General features: G+C 32.7%; 1 protein-coding gene across 1 annotated transcript; it reads left to right on the top strand.

The window, feature by feature from the left end:
- Nucleotides 1-7592: 7592 nt before the first annotated feature.
- On the top strand, nucleotides 7593-15078 carry LOC145324097 (trypsin-like). The gene is made up of 12 exons (XM_080166729.1): nucleotides 7593-7745; nucleotides 7834-7868; nucleotides 9330-9370; nucleotides 9532-9710; nucleotides 9837-9885; nucleotides 11538-11614; nucleotides 11842-11921; nucleotides 12553-12676; nucleotides 13159-13246; nucleotides 13389-13492; nucleotides 14593-14733; nucleotides 15031-15078. Exons 4-12 carry the CDS (start codon nucleotides 9549-9551, stop codon nucleotides 15076-15078), a joined length of 873 nt encoding a protein of 290 aa, XP_080022855.1. The 5' UTR covers nucleotides 7593-7745; nucleotides 7834-7868; nucleotides 9330-9370; nucleotides 9532-9548.
- Nucleotides 15079-20362: the final 5284 nt, after the last annotated feature.

Here is a 20362-nt window from a genome sequence, read left to right as displayed (position 1 = left end):
GCCTGATAATTTTTCTATGGTCGATGGTAAGATTGATGTTCTTATCGGCCATTTAACACCAGCTATGTTCCCGTGTGCAGATAAAATGGTTGGTGATTCTAGACTGTACAGAAGCTTATTTGGTACAGGCTATTTAGTTGTGTCTGCAGATGGCAGGACTGTTGCTAATCCTGTCGCTTGTAAAGCTGTTAAGTTGGAGGTCAGCAAGATGGAGTTCCTGAGTACAGAAAGTTTGGGGATACAGCCGCCATCAATGTGCAGCGGTTGTAAGAACTGCCGTCATTGCGCCGCCATTGCCGCCGGGCAGTCCGCCTTGGACGTGCGTAAGCGGCAGCTGATTGAAGAAGGTTTGACGTTGGATCTTGAGAACCGTATCTGGACGGCCTCATATCCTTACAAGCAGCCGCCAAGTGTGTTGTTTGATAATTCTGAGCAGGCGTACAAGATCTGTTTACGTGACCGGCAGAGGATGGTCAAAAAAGGTGAATATGACACCTTCTGTCAAGTGTTCCAAGAAGCTGTCTCTCGTGGAGTGTATCAGAAAGCTTCGCCAGAAGATCTAGCTTATACTAAGCCCGTGTATTATTCGAGCCTAGTCTGCGCATATAAAGAGTCTATTTCCACGCCGTTGAGGATATGCGCCAATTCTAGCCTCTGCTGCAAGGGGCTAAGCCTCAATAGTATTATGATGGACGGGCCAGTTCCATTATATACCCTGATGCACAATCTTATTCGGTTCAGAAGTTATAAGTGTGCATTCGTGGCTGACATTCAGAAGTTCTACAATTCATTGTTAGCTACCTATGAAGATTCTCAGCTGAAACGTGTTTTTTTCGCTGATACAGTTGATGGAGAGCCGGAGGTTTATCTCACCAAAACCATCAACTTTGGTGAAGCCTTGGCCGGCGATATGGCCGTGACCGCCCTCAGACTCACTGGTCGTATTTTTGGTGGACGTTCCCAGCAGGATGTTCAAGATGTTTATGGATCTGAGAAGATTAGAGGTTGTGACGTTGTAGCCCAGCAGGATGTGTGGAGAGACGTTCAGCAACCACTCAGTTCTGAATTTGTTTTGTATCAAGATCCTCCTTCGGTCAAATTGGAGACTTGTACTTACGTGGATGACTGTTTGAGCGGTCATAACAGTAAACCTGAAGCTGTCCAGCTGGTCCAAGAGCTGGAAGATATGATTGCACCTGGCAATTTCAGATTTAAATCTGTTGTTTATTCTGGAGATGATGTTGACAGTGTAAAAGTTTTGGGCCTTGTTTGGGACCCTAAACAGGATAAGTTGTTCCTACCTGTCAGAGCCAACCACGGCGAGAAGATTAAGGGTAGAAAGTTACTAGAGGACCTGGACCTGGAGGATCTCTGGAGAAGTCTACCTGAGTTGATAACTAAACGAGAAGTTTGGAGAATTGTGCAACAATTGTATGACCCAATGGGTCTAGCAGCGCCATTGCTGCTTAAATCCAAGCTTTGTCTGCGCTCAGTTTGCATACATGGATGCAACTGGGATGATGCCATACCTGGAGAGTTGAGGTCGGAGCTCGTGTCCAGCCTCCAGGACCGTTCGGCACTTGGAAATGTGTCGTTCAGACGTTCGATGGTTCCTGATAAGCCGTTGGGGCTTCCAATGGTTGTTGGTTTCTGTGATGCATCTAACCAGGCCTATGCAGCCATCACCTACCTGAGATGGCCAGTTCCTGGAGGATATGATGTAGTTTTGTGTTGCGCCAAGTCACGTGTCGCACCAGTGAAGATAGAGTCTATACCAAGGTTAGAAATGCTTAGTTGTCTAATTTTGGCAAGGCTTGTGGATACTGTTGTCAGAGCCCTACCTTTCAACATTTCTGGCAAAGTATTTTTTAGTGATAGCAGCTGTGCCCTGGCTCAGCTATCCAGTGACAGTGTTATGCTAAATGTTTTCAACAGTCATCGTGTTTCCGAGATACAACAGTTGACGAGCCCTGAAGATTGGAGATGGGTTCCAACCCAACACAACATCGCCGATCTTACGACGCGTGGTTTGTGTACGATTGAGGATGTACAACCTGGATCTACATACCAGGAAGGTCCAAGCTGGTTGCGCCTGGAACAGGACCAGTGGCCCGTTAAGACGGCGGGTGAGGTAAATGCATCCATTCCCGAGAGCGAGCTAAATCCCAAGATGGCGAAGGTGGTGGACAATGATTTCTGGAGGTCCCTGGCAAGAAGGACCTACAGGCAGGCAAGGAGGACTGTGGCCGCAGTTCTTAAGGCTGCCAACTGCTTTAAAATGTTGCTTGTCAAGAAACGTGGCGTTGCAACAAATGAGGATGGTGTTAGCAACAATGATAGTTCTAGGTATTATGAGAACTACACTTTCACAAATACATACATGGATTCTGTTTGTGACTTGTTTTTGACTTCCTTCAACCAAGAGAAGGAGATGACCATGGACGCCGAGGGGAAATTCGACTCCCTTCAACCCTATCATCACAAGGTCCAGGTTTGTTGGCCCATAGTGGGTCATGATGGATGTTTTCCTCTTAGGTCATTCACAATATTGAAAATGGCCGGGAGGGGAGATGAGGCTCTTGAGGCCGCTGCTGGAGGCCCCAGGAAAGTTATGAAGGATAGCCCAGGTGTTGTCTTGCTCAGCCGCCACAACAGGTTGGCGAAGCTCATCCTTCAACAGTCCCACGATGAATTAGGACATGGAGGCCATCGTAAAACGTTGGCGCAAAGCCGCAGGTATGCATGGATCACACATGGCCGCATGGAGGCTATAAAAGTGGTCAAGAGTTGTGCTGCATGTTCCATTGAATATGCCAAGCATTCGAGTCCCGCAATTGCTAATATTCTGCCAGATCGTGTCGAGCCCTCTGTGCCCTTCAAGGAGGTGCATATGGACCTTGCGGGGCCGATAGAAGTTATGAAGCCTGGCGTTGGCACCAGGAGTTCCAAGACCAAATACAAAGTCTGGTTGTTGATTGTGGCCTGTAGATTCACACAGGCTGTGTTTGTTGACGTGTTGACCGATTATTCAACTGAAGCCATGCTGGTCGGCATGAGAAAACTTCAGGCGTTTTACAATATGCCTAGAAGGGTTACTACAGATAGAGGCACCAACATGGCTGGTGCAAAGCGCATTTTAAATGAACTTTTGAAGGATACCAGGATGCATTTTGAATGGCATCTTGTGCCCACTGCAGCACACTCGTTCGTAGGTACTGTGGAGAGGCAGGTTGGGCTGGTCAAGCGTGTGTTGAACAAGAAGTTGGCTGGTGCTACTGTAACCTTCAATGATTTATTGGTGTTGTGTGCTGAGACTGCAAGAGTCTTAAATTCTAAGCCATTGACGTATGCCACCCAAGGAGATGACGTCAATTGCTGGAGAATAATTTCACCTGCTGATCTGTTAGGCGGCAGGACCAACGATGCAATCTGCACCTTCGAGACAGGTTGCAAGGAGCCCATCACCAGGAGGCTGGAGAACTTGGAGGAGTTGACCCGTCAGTTCCATCAGGTGTACAAGGAGCAGTTCATGCCCGAGCTACTCAAGTCCGTCAAGTGGCGCCGCAACGAGGTGCTGCTCGAGCCGGGAGACGTGGTGCTGATCGACGATAGCACAAGTTTGATGAAGAAGTTCAGATTGGGGCGTGTGGAAGAAGTGCGCCCAGGTGGGAGGACCGTGGTTTGCAAGTACAAATTATCAGATGACGCAGCCGCCACGAGTAACGAGACTTCCGCAAGACGTCTGCTCAAGATCAATCTACCCAAAGTTTAGTATAAGTATCGTTCTTGTTTAACTTTGAAATTTATTTTTACGGTAGATTTATCAGATATTTTTTTTTCGAAAGACAAAAAACGCAATTTTGGACGCAATTTCGTTTAAACTTTCAAATCGACGCAAGATTTTTTTCATTTGAAATGCAAACTTAAGTTTTTCATACGTTTTCGCAAGTTTTTTCAATGATTTAAGTCTTTCCGGGACCAGGGATTTTTTTCGCGGAAATTTTCCTAGGTACCTACGCAATTACGAACATTTTTATCCTTGTTTGATTGAAATTCGATATGATAAAAAATTAACACAATGAGATTTTTTTTACATCATACAAATATTTCTTTAAGATTTATTATAATCACATAAATAATTTAATATTACATGCATATTAAAATTATTACTATTTACCTTTTAACCGATGTACCTAAAGAAAAAATGCAGATTTTTTTCGCCTTGAATTGAGTAGATTCTTTGAGTTCGAAGATTTAACCTTAATAAGACCGCTCTACGGTGTATCTTAGCTCTGTTTCCTCGGCCAGACATACCGCAGAACGGCAAAACTAAAGCATAAGATAATTTTTTATTTCGATTGCTTTGATTGATGATTTTAAAGTTTCTTGAATTATTCATGATTCTTTTTTATTTTTGATTTGATTTTAACATCACTAATTATGTTTATTTTCAGTTGATGCAGCCCTGCGCCAGAAATCCTGTTGGAAATTATGCAGTATCAAAAAATTGTGATGGAAAGACATAACGTCCGACAGGATAGCTGGAACATGGCAATTATTATATTTGATGGATTTGTTAGTTTGTATCTTGAGGGATTCATTCTAACTGAGGCCCCAAATTGCCTTAATTATGACTGTTTGAATACGTATAAGTTGCTTTCTTTTCAAAACAGAGAGAAATTGCAAACTCAGCATTTAGAGAAGTTCTTTTCTTATATTGAGCTTTTGTTTTATTTTGGTAATTTAATTTGCATATTTCAATTGCAATTTTATTTTACGCAATTTTGATTCACGAAGATTTAAAATTATGAAATTTTAATTTTCCGATGTTTGATGATTTTTTTACAGTCATATCTATTTAGATTTAAGTATCTATTTTATTAAAACATGTTTAGATTTAAGTATCTTACTTATCTTATCTGAAAAATGTTTAGATGTAAGCACAAGTATTTTTCCACCGGAGAAAAACTCTAATTATTGAGAAGTTTTTTATGAAATTTTACTTTTCTTTTCTAGCAAAAAGATTTAGTAGAAAGATGTCATTATTTAATCCTTCTTTCTTTTGATGAAAAAGTTTGAGTTGATTATTTAATTATTGATGCGATTTTTAATATAAAAATCATTTGCCTATTATTATGTAGGTACCTAATCAAAGTTTAGGTACTATTGATTATTAGTTCATGTATTCGCAATTACATGGTCTGTAATTCTAATTTTAATTGAGATTATGAGGCCATGATATAATGAGATGTGTGAGTGGTAAATGTGCATTTCATGAATGTTGAATGCTTTTCCCATTCCTTATTCCTATCCTTATGTGGTAGTGGAGTCGGTTTGAGTTATTGTGGTGTTTGTAAGTTACCATAATTAATTCTAGGCCTGATGGCCATGCCATTTTAAACTCTTGTAATTTATGCGTTATGAGATTGTGATTTTGTGGACACTGTCTGCACGCATGATGCTAAGATGAGTTATTGTGTTCGATTCCCAGTGACTAGACGGGTGTGTGTTGGAATGTATTTTCTTGTATTCCCTGGCAAGTTCGAACCCATTAATTCCCTTTTCCTTACACCAGAGAATGAGTGTGTTACGCGGCATTCCTAACTATCTCCGCGCGTCACTTGTAAACAAACAAAAAGACGCGCATTTTTCCTTTGATGATTCCCATGTGAAGAGCTACGTGAATGAAAATAATGTATTGGTTGAATATACATGCGCTCTATTCCGTGGAAGATCTCAAATAAGCCTTCCTGCTTAGTTTGACATCATATGTGGTAAGAATTTATCTTTAATTCTTAATAATTAGCGTAGAATGGTATAATTTTATGAAGAAATTTAAAACATTAATTTTTCAACAAATAGACCATTTAATTGCTAACTTTTGACATACGAATATTTTCCTTAATTTTATTGATCATTTAAATCTAAAATTATCAATTTCTGATGCGATTTAATATGTTTCGTGCCAATTTAAAGTTTTTTAGAAATTTTATATTTTTAATTAAATTGAAATCACGCAACCTTGATCTTACAAAAATAATAAACCATTAATTTTATGTAATTAATTTTTATATTTTTGTTTTAGACTCACTGTTTTCATGGTAATAAATACACATTTGTAAACTTCGCTATGTTGGTCATTCGGAGGGCTTGGAGATAAGATTTCGAGAACGGCAAGGCATGCGTTCCGAAACACTGTCTAACTTTTAAACACAAAAAATAGTTAGAAAATCCAGAGGGGGGCCTGGGGTTGTGATTTATGTTAAGTATGTACATAATGTAAACACTTCCTTTTATGTTTGAAACCTATACACGAAGATTAAAGAATGCGAGTTTAGGACATACATGAAAACTGGATTAGGTCAGTTTGTAAGAAAAGCTATAAATATTTTGTAAATATTCTAGGTCACTTCAGTTCCTTTTAGAACTCTTACTAGTGCACACGTACATTTAACGCACGCAGACTATACATGTTTGCGTGGTTCCCCTTTTTGATAAAAAGAAGCTTTTAGTACATTTAGCGTAGGTCCGTCGGTTCATAACATATAGCTCTTTGTTCAATCGATTTCAAATTTAGCAACATGATTTCTGTATTAATTGGGTACAATTTAGAAAGAGTATCAATTTTAAAATTATCTACAGAAAGTCCGAATGTTTAAGCATGAATATGTTAATTTAAATATTTTGACATTTTTTGGGTTATATTTATATTAAATGCATTATTACTCTATATTTGATTTTATGTTTTTTTTGTCTGACAAATTTATTTTTTAAGCTTCACTTTATAATGGTCTTACTCTTGTTGTGGTGATTTTCAATTTCTGTAATTCACACTTCTTATTGTAAAGTGCAGTATGAGGTCTTTTATAAGTTTTTTACTTTTAAAGTCTGGTGCGTGGTTGTTATCTATAATGGATGATTGTGTGCCAGATTTGACCGACTTTACATGAATTTATGTATTTTTTGTGTGCATTTTTTACTTTCTTGTTCAATATATAGATTTGCTATACAGTGACGATTATTTTTTTTAAAACAACAGTAGTCTGTAATTATTGCAAATATATATTTTTTTCAGAGATTATTGGGGTAAAATATGCGAGCACAGGTTTGTTTTCATTATTTATAAATCCTAGAAAGAAATATTTAAAAATTGAACAGTATTTTTTTGTGTGTGATTAAAACTTTTAAGCATACTAAGGCTAGACTAGACTATTTCTATAATGACATAATTTGAATATAATTATATAATACTCAAGGTTTATTATGCTTTTTAGGAACCTTTGTTGGTGCTGTGTGTCTTGGTTTGCTTGTATATAAACTATGCAGACTCTTGCATGGAATGAATCATTTATCTTACATCTAAATATTACATAATGTTGAGATAAGTGAGTCATCCTTCTATAGAAGTAACATGATCTGTGTGTGTATATTTGTTTGTACCAAAGGAACTTGCTTACTACTTAACAAATATGGATCTTCTTTACAGTGTAGATTCTAGAGGTCCTAGGAAGGTTTATAATTATTGGGAGGGAAAGTACCACCTCCCTCCCAAGAGAAATCGCCCTTAGACAAATTATTTTTATTTTTTGGCTTTACACAATTCACATATGATTTTTTTCCTCTGTTTTTTGCTACTAATGTAGGTTCTTTGTGTTTTCAAACAGTTTTATTGTCTTTTTTTTAAATGAAAAGAAATTAAATGATTCATTTTAAAATAGTGTCGTCCCTGCAACCCAACTGCAAGGGTAAGATTTTCATTTAAAAGTATATTTATGGATCAATAGTAATATTTGTATGAATCTTTTAAACTTTGGCTTGTTAATTTTGTTTCAGGGTTTTACTGGTGTTGATTTAGTAGAAGAGAGTAGGTAAGCTATTTAACTTGGGAGGTTGGTGGTATCCTCCGTTAAAATAGTTACAAACCTTCCCATGATCTATGTATTAGCATAAAACACTAGAGGGAGCGGATAAATGAGTAACAGTTGATATTAAATTTAGAAATTCTGTGAACCCTTGACATTTGGCTGCAGCTGAGGGTAGCAGTGGCTGAATGAAAGGATGCAACTGCGGGTTGCTAATGCTAAGTGTGGCTGCGGCTTTTGATTTCTTAATTTTTAATGGCTGAGGCGGGGAGTAGCTTCTTATTTCATTCAGTCTCGCTGCTGTGACTGAGGCTTAATATGTTTCTAAGAAAAGCAGCTGATTTTGATTGAAAAATATAAATTTCTAAAGAAGGTGTCTTAACTTTTATTTTTATAGCTAGCCGGTGCTTTTAGTAAGTAGTAGATGTAAAATTTTCCAGAGAATTCAGATATGCAATCGTTTTTTTTTTAGACCTCTTATTTTTGAAGTAATTTAAGTTTTTTTTAAAAATAATTAAGTCGGTTTTAAGGCACTAAAATGCAACAAAATAAAAGAAAAAAAATACCAGTATGAACAAAAGTAGTAAGATCTTTAATTTGACACCTTACTTTTTAAATTCTGTTGAGTAATTTTTAAAATCGTTTTTTTAAATCTCAGTTTAATCAAAACATTGAACATAAATATATTCTACCACAGGCATAAAAATATGGGTTCATATATACTTTTAGAATCAGAAAAATATTACAAATCGATTCTAAGCAAAATTGAAAAAAAAGTTTACAAAATAGTAAATAAACTACAATAAAAGAAATTATATGAAACTATTATATTATATTATACAGGCAACAATCTTAAACCTTGTTTTGGGGGTAAAAATGGGAAGGGGGTAAAGAGCGGGTAAAAATAGTGTTGCCTGTACAAAATATTATGCTAGGCCATTTTTATTTTTAATTTTTTTTTACTTTTTTTCAATTTTGCTTACAATGGATTTGTAATATTTTTCTGATTCTCAAAGTATACACGAACCCATATTTTTTATGCCTGTGGTAGAGTATATTTTTGTTTAAAGTTTTGATTAAACCAAGATTTAAAAAAATCTATTTTTTTCAATAATTTCTCAACAGAATTTAAAAAGTAAGGTGTCAAATTAAAGATCTTACTATTTTTGTTCATACTGGCATTTTTATTTTTATTTTGGTGCGTTTTAGTACCTTAAAAACGACTTAATTTTGTTTTTAAAAAAACTTAAATTACTTAAAAAATAAGAGGTCTACAAAAAAACCGATTGCATATCTGAATTCTATGAAATTTTTACATCTACTACTTACTAAAAGCACCGGCTAGCTATAAAAATAAAAGTTAATACACCTTCTTTGTCTTTAAAAAGTCAATTACTTATAGTTTTAGCCTTCTACATTTTACACAAAAAAAATAATTCTGATTCATTATATTTTTTTTTCTTCTAGGACTTTCAATCTGTTGTTTAAATGTTGCCCAGCATGTTCAGGTAAAAAACACAATTTATTACTCAAAAGAAAAATACTAATATATAAGGAAAAATTCCTCTTTTTGTATGTCCTTTAAGATCTACCTAACCACAAAAAATAATTCTAATTTAAGATGTTAAACTTTCAAAATTAAACATAACCCATGCAATCAATTATATAGGGTCTGGGGATGTTTCAATGGCAGTGAATGATAAATGTGGAATTAAGAAAGCAGGGACAAGAAAACTCAAACGTGGAGGAAATAAGAAGAAAAATAAAAACAAAAATAAGAAAAATAAGAAAAATAAATCTACTGATTCAGATGAAGACATAAAGATTGTTGGTGGAAATGAAGCCATGGTAATAATATCATTACAAATCAGTTTGTGAGATTTATTATTATAGTTGGTACACTTGTAGTATATACATATCATATGTTTATTTCATAATACTAAATTTAATACAAATTAAAATAATTTACACTAGGAAAATGAATATCCATGGATTGTTGCACTCTTTCCAAAAGGACAACAAAGTAAGTTATTAAATATTGATTTGAGCACAGAAAGGGGTAGTTGCAGGAAATGTAATTAAACTTGGATTTATTGAACCACATATTTATTTCTGTTTAATGGTTTAAACTATCTTTAAAGGGCAGATATTTGAAGGAATTTCAATTTTCTACTATGTAGTTTTAAAAATATCAAGACTGAAATCATGACCTTTACCTACACAAATTAGACTTTTTTGGACGTAACTTAAAACCTGCCTGGTAAAAGCTTATTTTTATTTCATATATCTTCATGGATAACCTATATGTATCTCATATTCTACAAAAATATTTATAGTTCCACTTCTACAAGTACCCCCAGCTGGTTAAATGAACTTTGTGCAACTACCCCTTTGAAATATTTATTTATCTGATTTATATTTTTTTTCAATAAATAGCATTTTTCTTAAAAAACTTCTGTGAATTACCAAGACCACCTGGGAAGCACCATACACTAAAGTAAAACAACGTACATATCTTCTACTAAAGTGTGTTACATTTTTTTATGTTTTATTATTATTTGGCCACAACTTGGTCAAAAATGCTAACAAATCAGACCTTTTTCGACTGAAGATACTTAAAGGGCGAATATAGGTTCGATATGATATGAGCTTATATCAAAGGTGCTATTACATACTTTTAGAATATCTATGCCAAATTTAATAATTCAAAAAAATCCTTAAGTAGATTTTGCAATTTTCTGTTTCAATTAAACATATAATAAATGAGATTGCCGACAAAATCGATTATTTTAGCCCTTTACAAGACTTTTCATTGACTATTTTGCTTAAGTTTGATTGACTATTGCATTGGCACACATCTTGAATGATAATTTAAATTATTATTATTTTAGATTAAATACTATTTTATTTCATTTTTAAAAAGCGTAAAAATAATTTGCGTAGAAGTGAGTCAGGAATATTGACTAGGGTAAATAATACGTCTTAAGTCTATTTTCTGTACAAAGATAATTGATTAAATCTAGATGATATAAACACCCTTAATTACGCATTTTCAACACACACACACACGGCCACAAAAAAAACAGGGATTTGAAATCATTCTTCCTCCAAGAAAATTTTATTTATTATTTTTTTTTTACTTTTTACATTATTTGATGTTTTTTTTAACTTTTAAATATTTTACTTTATAAATTTTTTATAAAGGTAGAAGGAGGGTATATTTACCCCTGATTAATTCCTGAAACCTTTTTCTCCTTTATTTGTACTGCAAAATAACAACAGTATTTAGGCAAACTCTACACGCATCCTGTTGTGAATATGGGTATTTGAATGTGTTTTTAGCTATAACGGCCTTATCCAATGGAATATCTTTATTTGCTTGAGTTATTCATAATGTATATACTTGCCCCTTTGATATAAGCTCATATCATATCCAACCTATATTCGCCCTTTAAATGGTTTCTTTACAAGCCAAATCAATCAGTTTTAAGATATTTTTATATTTCAAAGAAAATTGATGAAAATATTTTAAAAAAGCAAATTATTAGGTGTTACCTTTTATATGCACAGATACCATAAAATCAACAGAAAAAATACTTATTTTTACTTTTCTCTCATTTTTAAAGTTTAATTCTGTTAAATTGGTTATTCTTTTTATAATCTAAAATGTTTTAGAACCTGATCCGTACTGTGGAGGTAGTTTGATTGCATCTCAATGGGTTCTCACTGCAGTGCATTGTTTAAAAGAAAATGTAGGATCTTCATATAAATTACTAATTAATTCAAGATTAGTATAGAAGTTTTAAGCATATAAAAACCTAATATTTTTTTATAAAAGAATAACAAAACAAATCCCAAAAAGTATATAATAATTCTTTTTTTACATTGGCTTTTGCTCTATGTTTTATTTTTTTTTGTTTAATATAGATTTATATTAGTATATATGCATTATTACATGCCTAAAATGGTTTTTGTTTAGGATGGAACAGACACACCTGCCTCTGAAATTTCAGTTCTGTTGGGAGAACATGATCTTTCAGATGACACTGATGGCAATGTGTAAGCTTTTTACAAAATTTAAAGAATGAACGATTGTGATGTTAATCCTTAGATCCAATGGCGTGCACAGGGTTTTGGCAGGGGGTGTGCCAAGTATATCACTCCCATTTAAGGGTATAAGCTTTAGGGGTGTGTAGTATAGACAATAATAGAAGTGTCAGTAGTAGTAGTAGTAGTATATTTAAATTCAATTATTATGCATATTGACAACGTTTTTGTAAGTGGATTATACAATAAAAAATTGGATACAATTAATCATAATACAAAAAAAAACATGTGGTCATTATTCCAGGAGTTTAAGGGTGTTAAAGTTTAAGTAATACTTTCAGTTTAGTGTAAAACTAGTAAAATAGTTATTTTTCATGGGATCTTAATATTGGTATATCCAATGCTATTTAAGAAATAGAAATGTAAAAACACAAAGATAAACAACAATGCTTTTGAAAATAAATATGTATTTTTTAGCGTGTGCAATACAAAAATTTTAGGGACTGTGTAATTTTAACACCTCACTTGGTAGGTTTAGAGAGATGTTTCAGGAGGGCCTTAAAAAGTGTATGAAGGTTGTCTTTTAGATGGGTTAATTTTTTTGCAAGCTACTGGATAAATTACATTAATTTATTATTTAAAGGATGATTCTTGATGTTGAGGAAGTTTTCTTACATCCAAATTATGCTGATACTTTTCCCCCTAACCCCTTTACCCCTGGTGGCCATTTATTAGCTGATGTAGCTCTCCTTAAACTTAAAAAAAAGGTAAGTACATAAAAAAACAGTAAAGCTGCTTCAGTTGATTAACCTTAATAAGAGATATATGAATAAAGATTTAATAATTTATTTTGATATTAACATGTCATTGTCATTGTCTAGAAACTCTACTGTGATATTTGAGTAAAAACAATCTAAGAACCCTTTGTGTTATCTTAAATTTTGGTGGAATTAAATTATATAGGAGAGGTTCTTAGAGTGATTTTCCTAGTGATTAATTACAGAATGTTTACTTCATTCTGATAAATTGATAAGCTATTTTTATAAGTAGATGCTTTTTTTCTTAGAACTCTTTCTCATTTTGAGTTTTTCTAAGTTAGATAACCTTTAACACTTTACTATTTCATTCAAATTTTCTTGATAAATCTGGTTTTCATGGCCTTTCAGCGAAAACTCTTAAATTAAATTAATTGCCCATTGTCCCCTTCCTTCCACCCTGATTATTTAGTTCAACAAAAAAAATATTTTAGGTAAACTTAGCCACCTACACACCAGTATGTCTACCTCCAGAAAAAGCTGTTGCATCAATGTATGATGGAAAAACTGCAACAGCTGTTGGTAAAAATTAGAATAAAAAAAATTCTACCAGAAAAAAATATTAGCACCTTAAAATACCCTAAAATATAACATTATTTTGAATTACCCTAAAACATGCAATGGTCCACATCCTAAACAAGTAATTTGTAAATAATTTGAACAGGTTGGGGTCGAACTGCAACAGTACGTGAACCAGATATATTACAAGAAGTTGAAGTTACAGTGACTACACTGGATTCTTGTAAAGCTAGCTATGCTGGAACTTTTGTAAGTTTATAATAATCATTATGATTTTTCACAAAATTGCCTTAACTATACATGCCAGATATTAGTTAAATGTCAAAACTTAAACTCATACACTCATAAACTCAATTGCTTTTTCTGTATGTATAAGGCATAACTTTAAACCTGAAAATACACATGAACTAAAGTGTTTTAACAAGACTGAGTAATTCAAAGTAGATAGATTGGTCTTTTAATTTATTTTAATTTTATATTAAAATCAAAATAAAAAGTAGTTATCATGAATTTGAAATTAAAAGCAGATAGTAAAATTTATCATGGTCAGAAGAAAAGAACCAGAGTTTAGATTGCAACTTAAACCCTTTTATTTTCAAAAAAGAAATTGTTTTAGAGTATTAATTAACTTAATTTACCTGGATTTTTAATTGTTCCTGTATCCACCAGGATTGATAGATAAAAAAATATAAAAAGTTGCAAATTTGTGCCATTTGGAACTTTTTTTTCACACAATTAAAGCAAGAGGCAATAGGGTAAGTGTAATTTACTAGGATTAATGATCTTTAGAAATTTTATAACTGATTCTATCAAATTATGTAATACCAAAAATCAGAAAAATATAAGAAATATACATTTGTGATAAATTGCATGAGTATTGGTATTTTTAGAGTAGATGATAAACAATAAAACTAAAAATAAATCTTGGCTGGGAGGAAAAATTTAACAGTAAAGTTTAGTTAAGTAATACTCTTCAGTAAATAAACGGCTCTAAAATTTTTTTAAACTCTGCTATCTTGCTTCTCACTATTTCAAAATTTGGGTTTTATATTTAGTTTGGGATAATAATTTTTTTCTGTGTTATTCAGAAAAAAAACTACCTCACATTAAATAGTGCCCAAAAGATACTAATTTTAAAGAGTATGAATTATTTATATTTCACTAATATATGCAGAAATACCATGATATTTAATTGTATGTCAAATGCATAAAATTGAATTACTTTTCTTTGTTCAGGTCCAAACTTGAAAATCTAAATTGTTTTTAACTTTAAAAAACTAAATACAAAATAAGCAGAATTTTGGTAACAATTGTTCATAACTACTGATTTTTTTCATAACCTTTTTAAGGATATAGAGACTGGTCATATTTGTGCAGCTGACACAGGAAAAGACACTTGTGCAGGAGACAGTGGAGGCCCACTGACAGTCAAAACAAAAAAACAACATTTTCTAGTGGGAATAACCAGTTTTGGAGAAGGCTGCGCAGAAGTATGATATTAAACATTACATTTTGTGTAATTTTAAAAAGAAATACCTTATGTCAACAGATCTAGTATTTTTTATCAAAGGCTGGATTTGTATACCATGGAAGCTTATAATTTGTGCTATAGTCAATTATAATTAGACAAACAGTCAAATCAATTGAAATAATTGGATTTTGAAGAATTCTTCTTTTTCCAAATTACCCAAAAACTTGATATATGTTAATGAAGCCTATATAAAAAATATTTAACCTAAAAATTTACCCTAAAATATAACTCTCATTATACCTTTGTTTTTATTTAGCCTGATTATCCAGGGGTATATGCTGATGTTGCAAAATACAGGAACTAAACTATATAAAATTGTAAATTATATAATTATTCAATGAAAACTTGAAATTTGTCGACTGAACATTTTGGGTATAGTCCTTTCCACGACATCCCTCCATAAGGTGCCATTATTCGTATTTTTCACAGTAGCTTTTCTCCTATTTCTAGCCCCTGCTCTAACCCTGCGGGGCCAATTACCTAACCCTGTGGGGCAAACAACTAACCTATACACAATATAACCTAACCTAACCTAAAATAACCTATAAAAAAACATTTTGAAAATACGACTAATCGCCCCTTATGGAGGGATGTCGTGGAAAGAACTATTTTGAGATTTAAATGACAGAAATACGTTCTTTTGCAATATATATATTCTATGCAAGACATAAAATTATATTATAAACTATTTTTTTTTTAAATTTGCTTCTTTAAAAAAAATAGGTAACAAATGTCACTAATGAATTACATCTTTCCTTTTCATAGATTTATTTAGTTTAATTTTGTATTAACAGAGCCTGGATTCTTTGTAAGATGTCTGAAAATGGAGGTGCTGAATTTGTTTAGAATAACTATTTTGAATAATTTAATAATTCATTATTCATGAATATGTATTGTAATATTGCTTTCTTTGTTATTTATTTTAATAAATTTTGTTATATTAAACTTTTACAAAATATGATTTAAAACAAATGAGATATAAATATGAATTAGTGAATATAATACAATTGTTTAAATCTATTATGAAGGTGTTGTAGTAGTTTTAGTAATTTCAACAAAATTATAAGCTACTATTATATAATCAAAAATATTGATACAAGGTTAGATAAGCAATTCCAGACAAGCTTTTCATAGCTTCATGAACTAACAAACTCAGACCTGTTAGTTTTATGGTATTTGATTAACAGATGTAGAAATTTTTTTCCATTAGTAAAAACCAGTGTCATCCCCATTCGAAAACTAAAAAGAAGTCTTCAAGTAACAATAAAAGTCACATTCTATTATATGAAGTAGTAAGCTTTTTTTGTCTGTAGCGAAGGATCTAGCTAACCATTGAACCAATATGGTTCTCCCTAACAGAGAAGCTTTGTACAGGTCCAGGGAAGGCTTTTAACTATTTTTGTAGCCACCCACCCCCCTCATATTTCCCAAGAGGCGTCTAGGGGCTAAGGCACTAGTATGTAATATTGTAATGTAATGGTTATAAAAAAATCAAACATTAATTTGCTAGCACAATCCACTTGTTTTTTTATGAAATTATTACACTCCTAAGCTATTTTTTTCTATGTTTCTTTTTTTTCACCAAAATTGTGTTCTCTAAAGACGACATTTCTAAAGATTTGTAAACGTTTCATTCTCTACAATTTCTTCACTTTAGACTGTTGTGTTTATTAGCACAAATCAAAGGATAATACATATTTGAATATCTTATTGACATTAACAAACTTACCCTTTCTGTAGCTTGATTAAAATTAATTAAATCAACAAAACAATTATCTTTTATAAATTTATTTAGATAAATGATAGATAAATCTTTATTTGTATATAAATCTGGTTTATAACCAGAATTATTAAAATAATTAGAAAAGAGAAGTTGAAAAAATAATGTAAGATGATACTGTTCAATCATATTCTGATACTAAAGTAACAGGATGTCTCGCTAACCGTTGAACCGATTGGGTTCTTGTAGGTCCTTGAAGGTTTATAACTATTTTCTTGGGGGGTGGGACACCCCAATTTCCCCAAAAAAACTAAAAATCCCTCCCCCCCCAAATTTTTATTTTTTTTATTTTTTTACTTTTTCTTTTAAAATCTAAAATAAGAAATTGGGTTATTAAATTTGACTTCCTCCTCCTCAAGTGCCCCTAGAGGACTCTAGGGGAGTAGTCGCTAGTAATGAGATAAAGTAACAGAAAAATTCACATTTTAGGTGAGTCTTCTGTGTTTTCTTATTATCGTAATATCAAGTGTACACAAATGTTTTGCATCTCTTCTCTTTATGCCAAGTTTCATTAAATTCACATAAATTTGAACCTTCTTTACTTTCTTTCTTAAATGCAAAGTCTAGAAATGAAAAGCCAAATTGAATACAAACAATTGCTATAATAAAAAGCACAGATGAAATACCTAATATTGCAAAAATTACAAAATTTTGCAGTTCTAACATTTTCAAAAGATAGCCATTACAGTCTAGAATTAAATTTGGATCAAAGTATTCATGCAATTCAAACAACAAAACAGCAATTATTGACATAACAGGCGAATTTATCAATTGTATTTTTCTGTAAAAATGATATTCATTAATACTATTACAATTTTTATAGTAAGAAGAGATTAAATTTGGAAAAAATACAAGCATATGAAAATCAAATTTTATTTATTTTACAGTCGGGCCCCTTGCCGCACCTTAAACAGTCAGGGGGGGGGGGCGTTCAACGCCCCCCCCTTATTATCTCAGTTCCTATTAGAGCTAGAGGGCTAAATTTTTTTTATGCAAGTCCCCTGTTGGATAATGAATTTCCGACCTTTTATAAATCTAAGTCAATTTTCTCTTCCTTCACCCTTTTATTTAACAACCTTTGTTTTTAGGTCTTTTTTTACTTAAAAATTTCAAACGGCTGTAATTTTCTTATTTTTGAAGCTGGAAGAACAATTTTTTTCCAGAAAATATTTATCTTTATGTAAATTTTACATTAGAAATATCAAATATAAATTCCATCGGCCGCAGCTGTACTTGGCAGCTACCAGCCGCCGCAGTCGGTGGTCAGCGTAAAACGGCAGCGGATCTTTATCAAATTTTAATACGTTATGTAGACATGTAAGAAAAGCTTAAGTTTAAAATTTGAAGTTTTTAAGTCAAAAATTGCGGCCACAGGAGCCTTTTAAAGATTTCTGGAGACCTGGAGAATCAGGACCTGCAGGATCATACCTGGAACCTGAAAGTGACTTGAACACATGTATTTCATATCAGAATGTACTACTAGAGGATATTTTAGTATTTTGCTATTATAAAATGCTTTGTTTTAGTCAAAAAAATATATTTTTTTACTCATTACCTGGATGACCCTGCCAGGTTTGCTGGCATCCTGTGCCCACCAGGATGGAGATATTCAAAAAATTCCAACTCTCAGTTATGTGTTATACCCATACTTAAAAAGTCATGCAGTTTTCACACACAGAAAATGAGATAGAAAAAACCAAAGGGGGGGGGGCATTCAACGCCCCCCCATGACCGTTAAGGGTTAAATTGCTTTTTCTCCCATTATAGCTAAAATTAAACTTTTTCACATAGTTTTTGATTTTTCCTCACGATTAAGCTGACTTTTAACATAATCCTTGCTTTAAACCAATTTATAGTTACTTAGAAATTGATAAAATAAGCAATATTTTTTATTGAAAACCAAATACAATAACAAAGCTAGAAACAGGTTTTTTTATTAGTATCCAATTAACTTTGGATGGCCCATCTCTCGCCCACCTTTAATTACAAATTTGTAAATAATAAAGATGCAATATTTCTTTATAAACAGTCTGATAAAAGTGTAAACTAATTCTCCAAAGTGGGTTATTTATTGTCCAACACAATAAAAAAGGATATTATTATTTGGATCATGGAAAGAAAACAAAGTCTTTCCTAATTAGGACAGAAGTCACTGGAAATTGGTCTAAGGAAGGCTACTTATGTCCTTCATCTAACAAAATCTAACTTAAGGGAGGTGACTTATGTCCTTTGTCTGAATTTTTGGAGAAATTTTTTAAGGATTTGAAATATTTCCCAAATCTAACTCTGGGTATCAAGGACACCAGGTGCCCATATCTTGTGAACAGGTGGTCGCTGAAACTCCGTTTTTGAGTTTGGGACCCCTATAAATATGTTTTGCAGGAATTTGCTATGTTTTGCAGGAATTTGCTATGTTTTGCAAGAATTTGCTATGTGAAGGACAGAAATGCTATGTTTTGTAAGAACTTGCTATGTTTTGCAAGAATTTGCTATGTTTTGCAAGAATTTGCTAGTTTTTGCAAGAATTTACTATTTGAGGGACGGAAATGCTATGTTTTGCAAGAATTTGCTATGTTTTGCAAGAATTTGCTATGTTTTTTCAAGAATTTGCTATGTTTTGCAAGAATTTGCTATGTAAAGGACAGAAATGCTATGTGAAGGACAGAAATGCTATGTTTTGCAAGAATTTGCTATGTTTTGCAAGAATTTGCTATGTTTTGCAAGAATTTGCTATGTTTTGCAAGAATTTGCTATGATTTGCAAGAATTTGCTATGTGAAGGACATAAATGCTATGTTTTGCAAGAATTGGCTATGTGAAGGACAGATAAACTATTTTATGCAAGATTTTGCTATGTGAAGGACCAAAAAGCTAGGTTTTGTGTGGTGAAAGGAGGCTACTTATGTCCCCCATCTTGCAAAATCTTTGTTAAGGGAGACAAGTTATGCCCTTCATCTAACAAATTCTCACATAAGGGAAGCTACTTATGTCCTTCCTGGGAAGGTGACTTCTGTCCTAATTAAGGAACGACTTTGCTTTCTTTCCATGATCCTATTATTTTAAATAACCTATGAGATTCAACCCTTTGTAGACAGTGAGGTATTTTTTTGTCAATAATACGAATTTAAAATAGGTCTTTATTACATAATTACTACGTTATAAAAAAAACTAATTGGCAATTTTATATTATAAAATAAATCCTTAACAGTAAGTAAATTGTTTCAACTATATATGACAAGTTAAAAATCCCTACAAACATTTTAATAAACAAAAACTTTCAGATTTTCCCTGTTTTTTCCTTTTTCCCTCCCAAAATACCATAAAATCAAGGCATTATTCCTGGATATTTTTGTTAATAGGACGTTTTTGGTTGATCAGTGTAGTGAAATGTGCTTAGAAAATGTTAAGATTTGATAATCAGATAAGAAATTTTTACGTTCACACTACCTTAATTAATAAAAAAAATCAGCCCATATTGAGATAAAAACGACTTTAAATTGTTCACATATAACTATATTTCTAAACTTCTTCTTATTACAGTTCAACTAACTGACCAATGTTTTTAAAGTAAAAGCTAAGGCCGCTCACAGCCGATATATTTCTTATAAGCGCCCCTTTTTTTATGATGGGCTAAACATTTTAGGTTATAACTAAATCACAATAATGTTTTAACTATGTCTTATTTAGTACTGTACTGTGATTCAACAATCTAAGATTGACACTCCTTTTTTGGTTTAGGGCTACAAACGGTACGTTTAACTTTTCAAAATAGATTAGAAATAAACAAAACTTTGATAAAAGCTTTAATT

This window comes from Acartia tonsa, chromosome 7 (assembly GCF_053477335.1).
Source record: "Acartia tonsa isolate MP-2025a chromosome 7, ASM5347733v1, whole genome shotgun sequence".
Classification (NCBI taxonomy): Eukaryota; Metazoa; Arthropoda; class Copepoda; order Calanoida; family Acartiidae; genus Acartia; species Acartia tonsa.
This window is presented reverse-complemented; position numbering and strand designations above follow the sequence as displayed.

Excerpts from the sequence above, each read along its gene's own strand:
- LOC145324097 (XM_080166729.1), top strand. The coding sequence starts at position 9,549 with ATGGCAGTGAATGATAAATGTGGAATTAAGAAAGCAGGGACAAGAAAA. Across the intron at positions 9,711-9,836 it reads TTGGTGGAAATGAAGCCATG|GAAAATGAATATCCATGGAT; the intron begins GTAATAATATCA and ends AATTTACACTAG. Across the intron at positions 14,734-15,030 it reads TTGGAGAAGGCTGCGCAGAA|CCTGATTATCCAGGGGTATA; the intron begins GTATGATATTAA and ends GTTTTTATTTAG.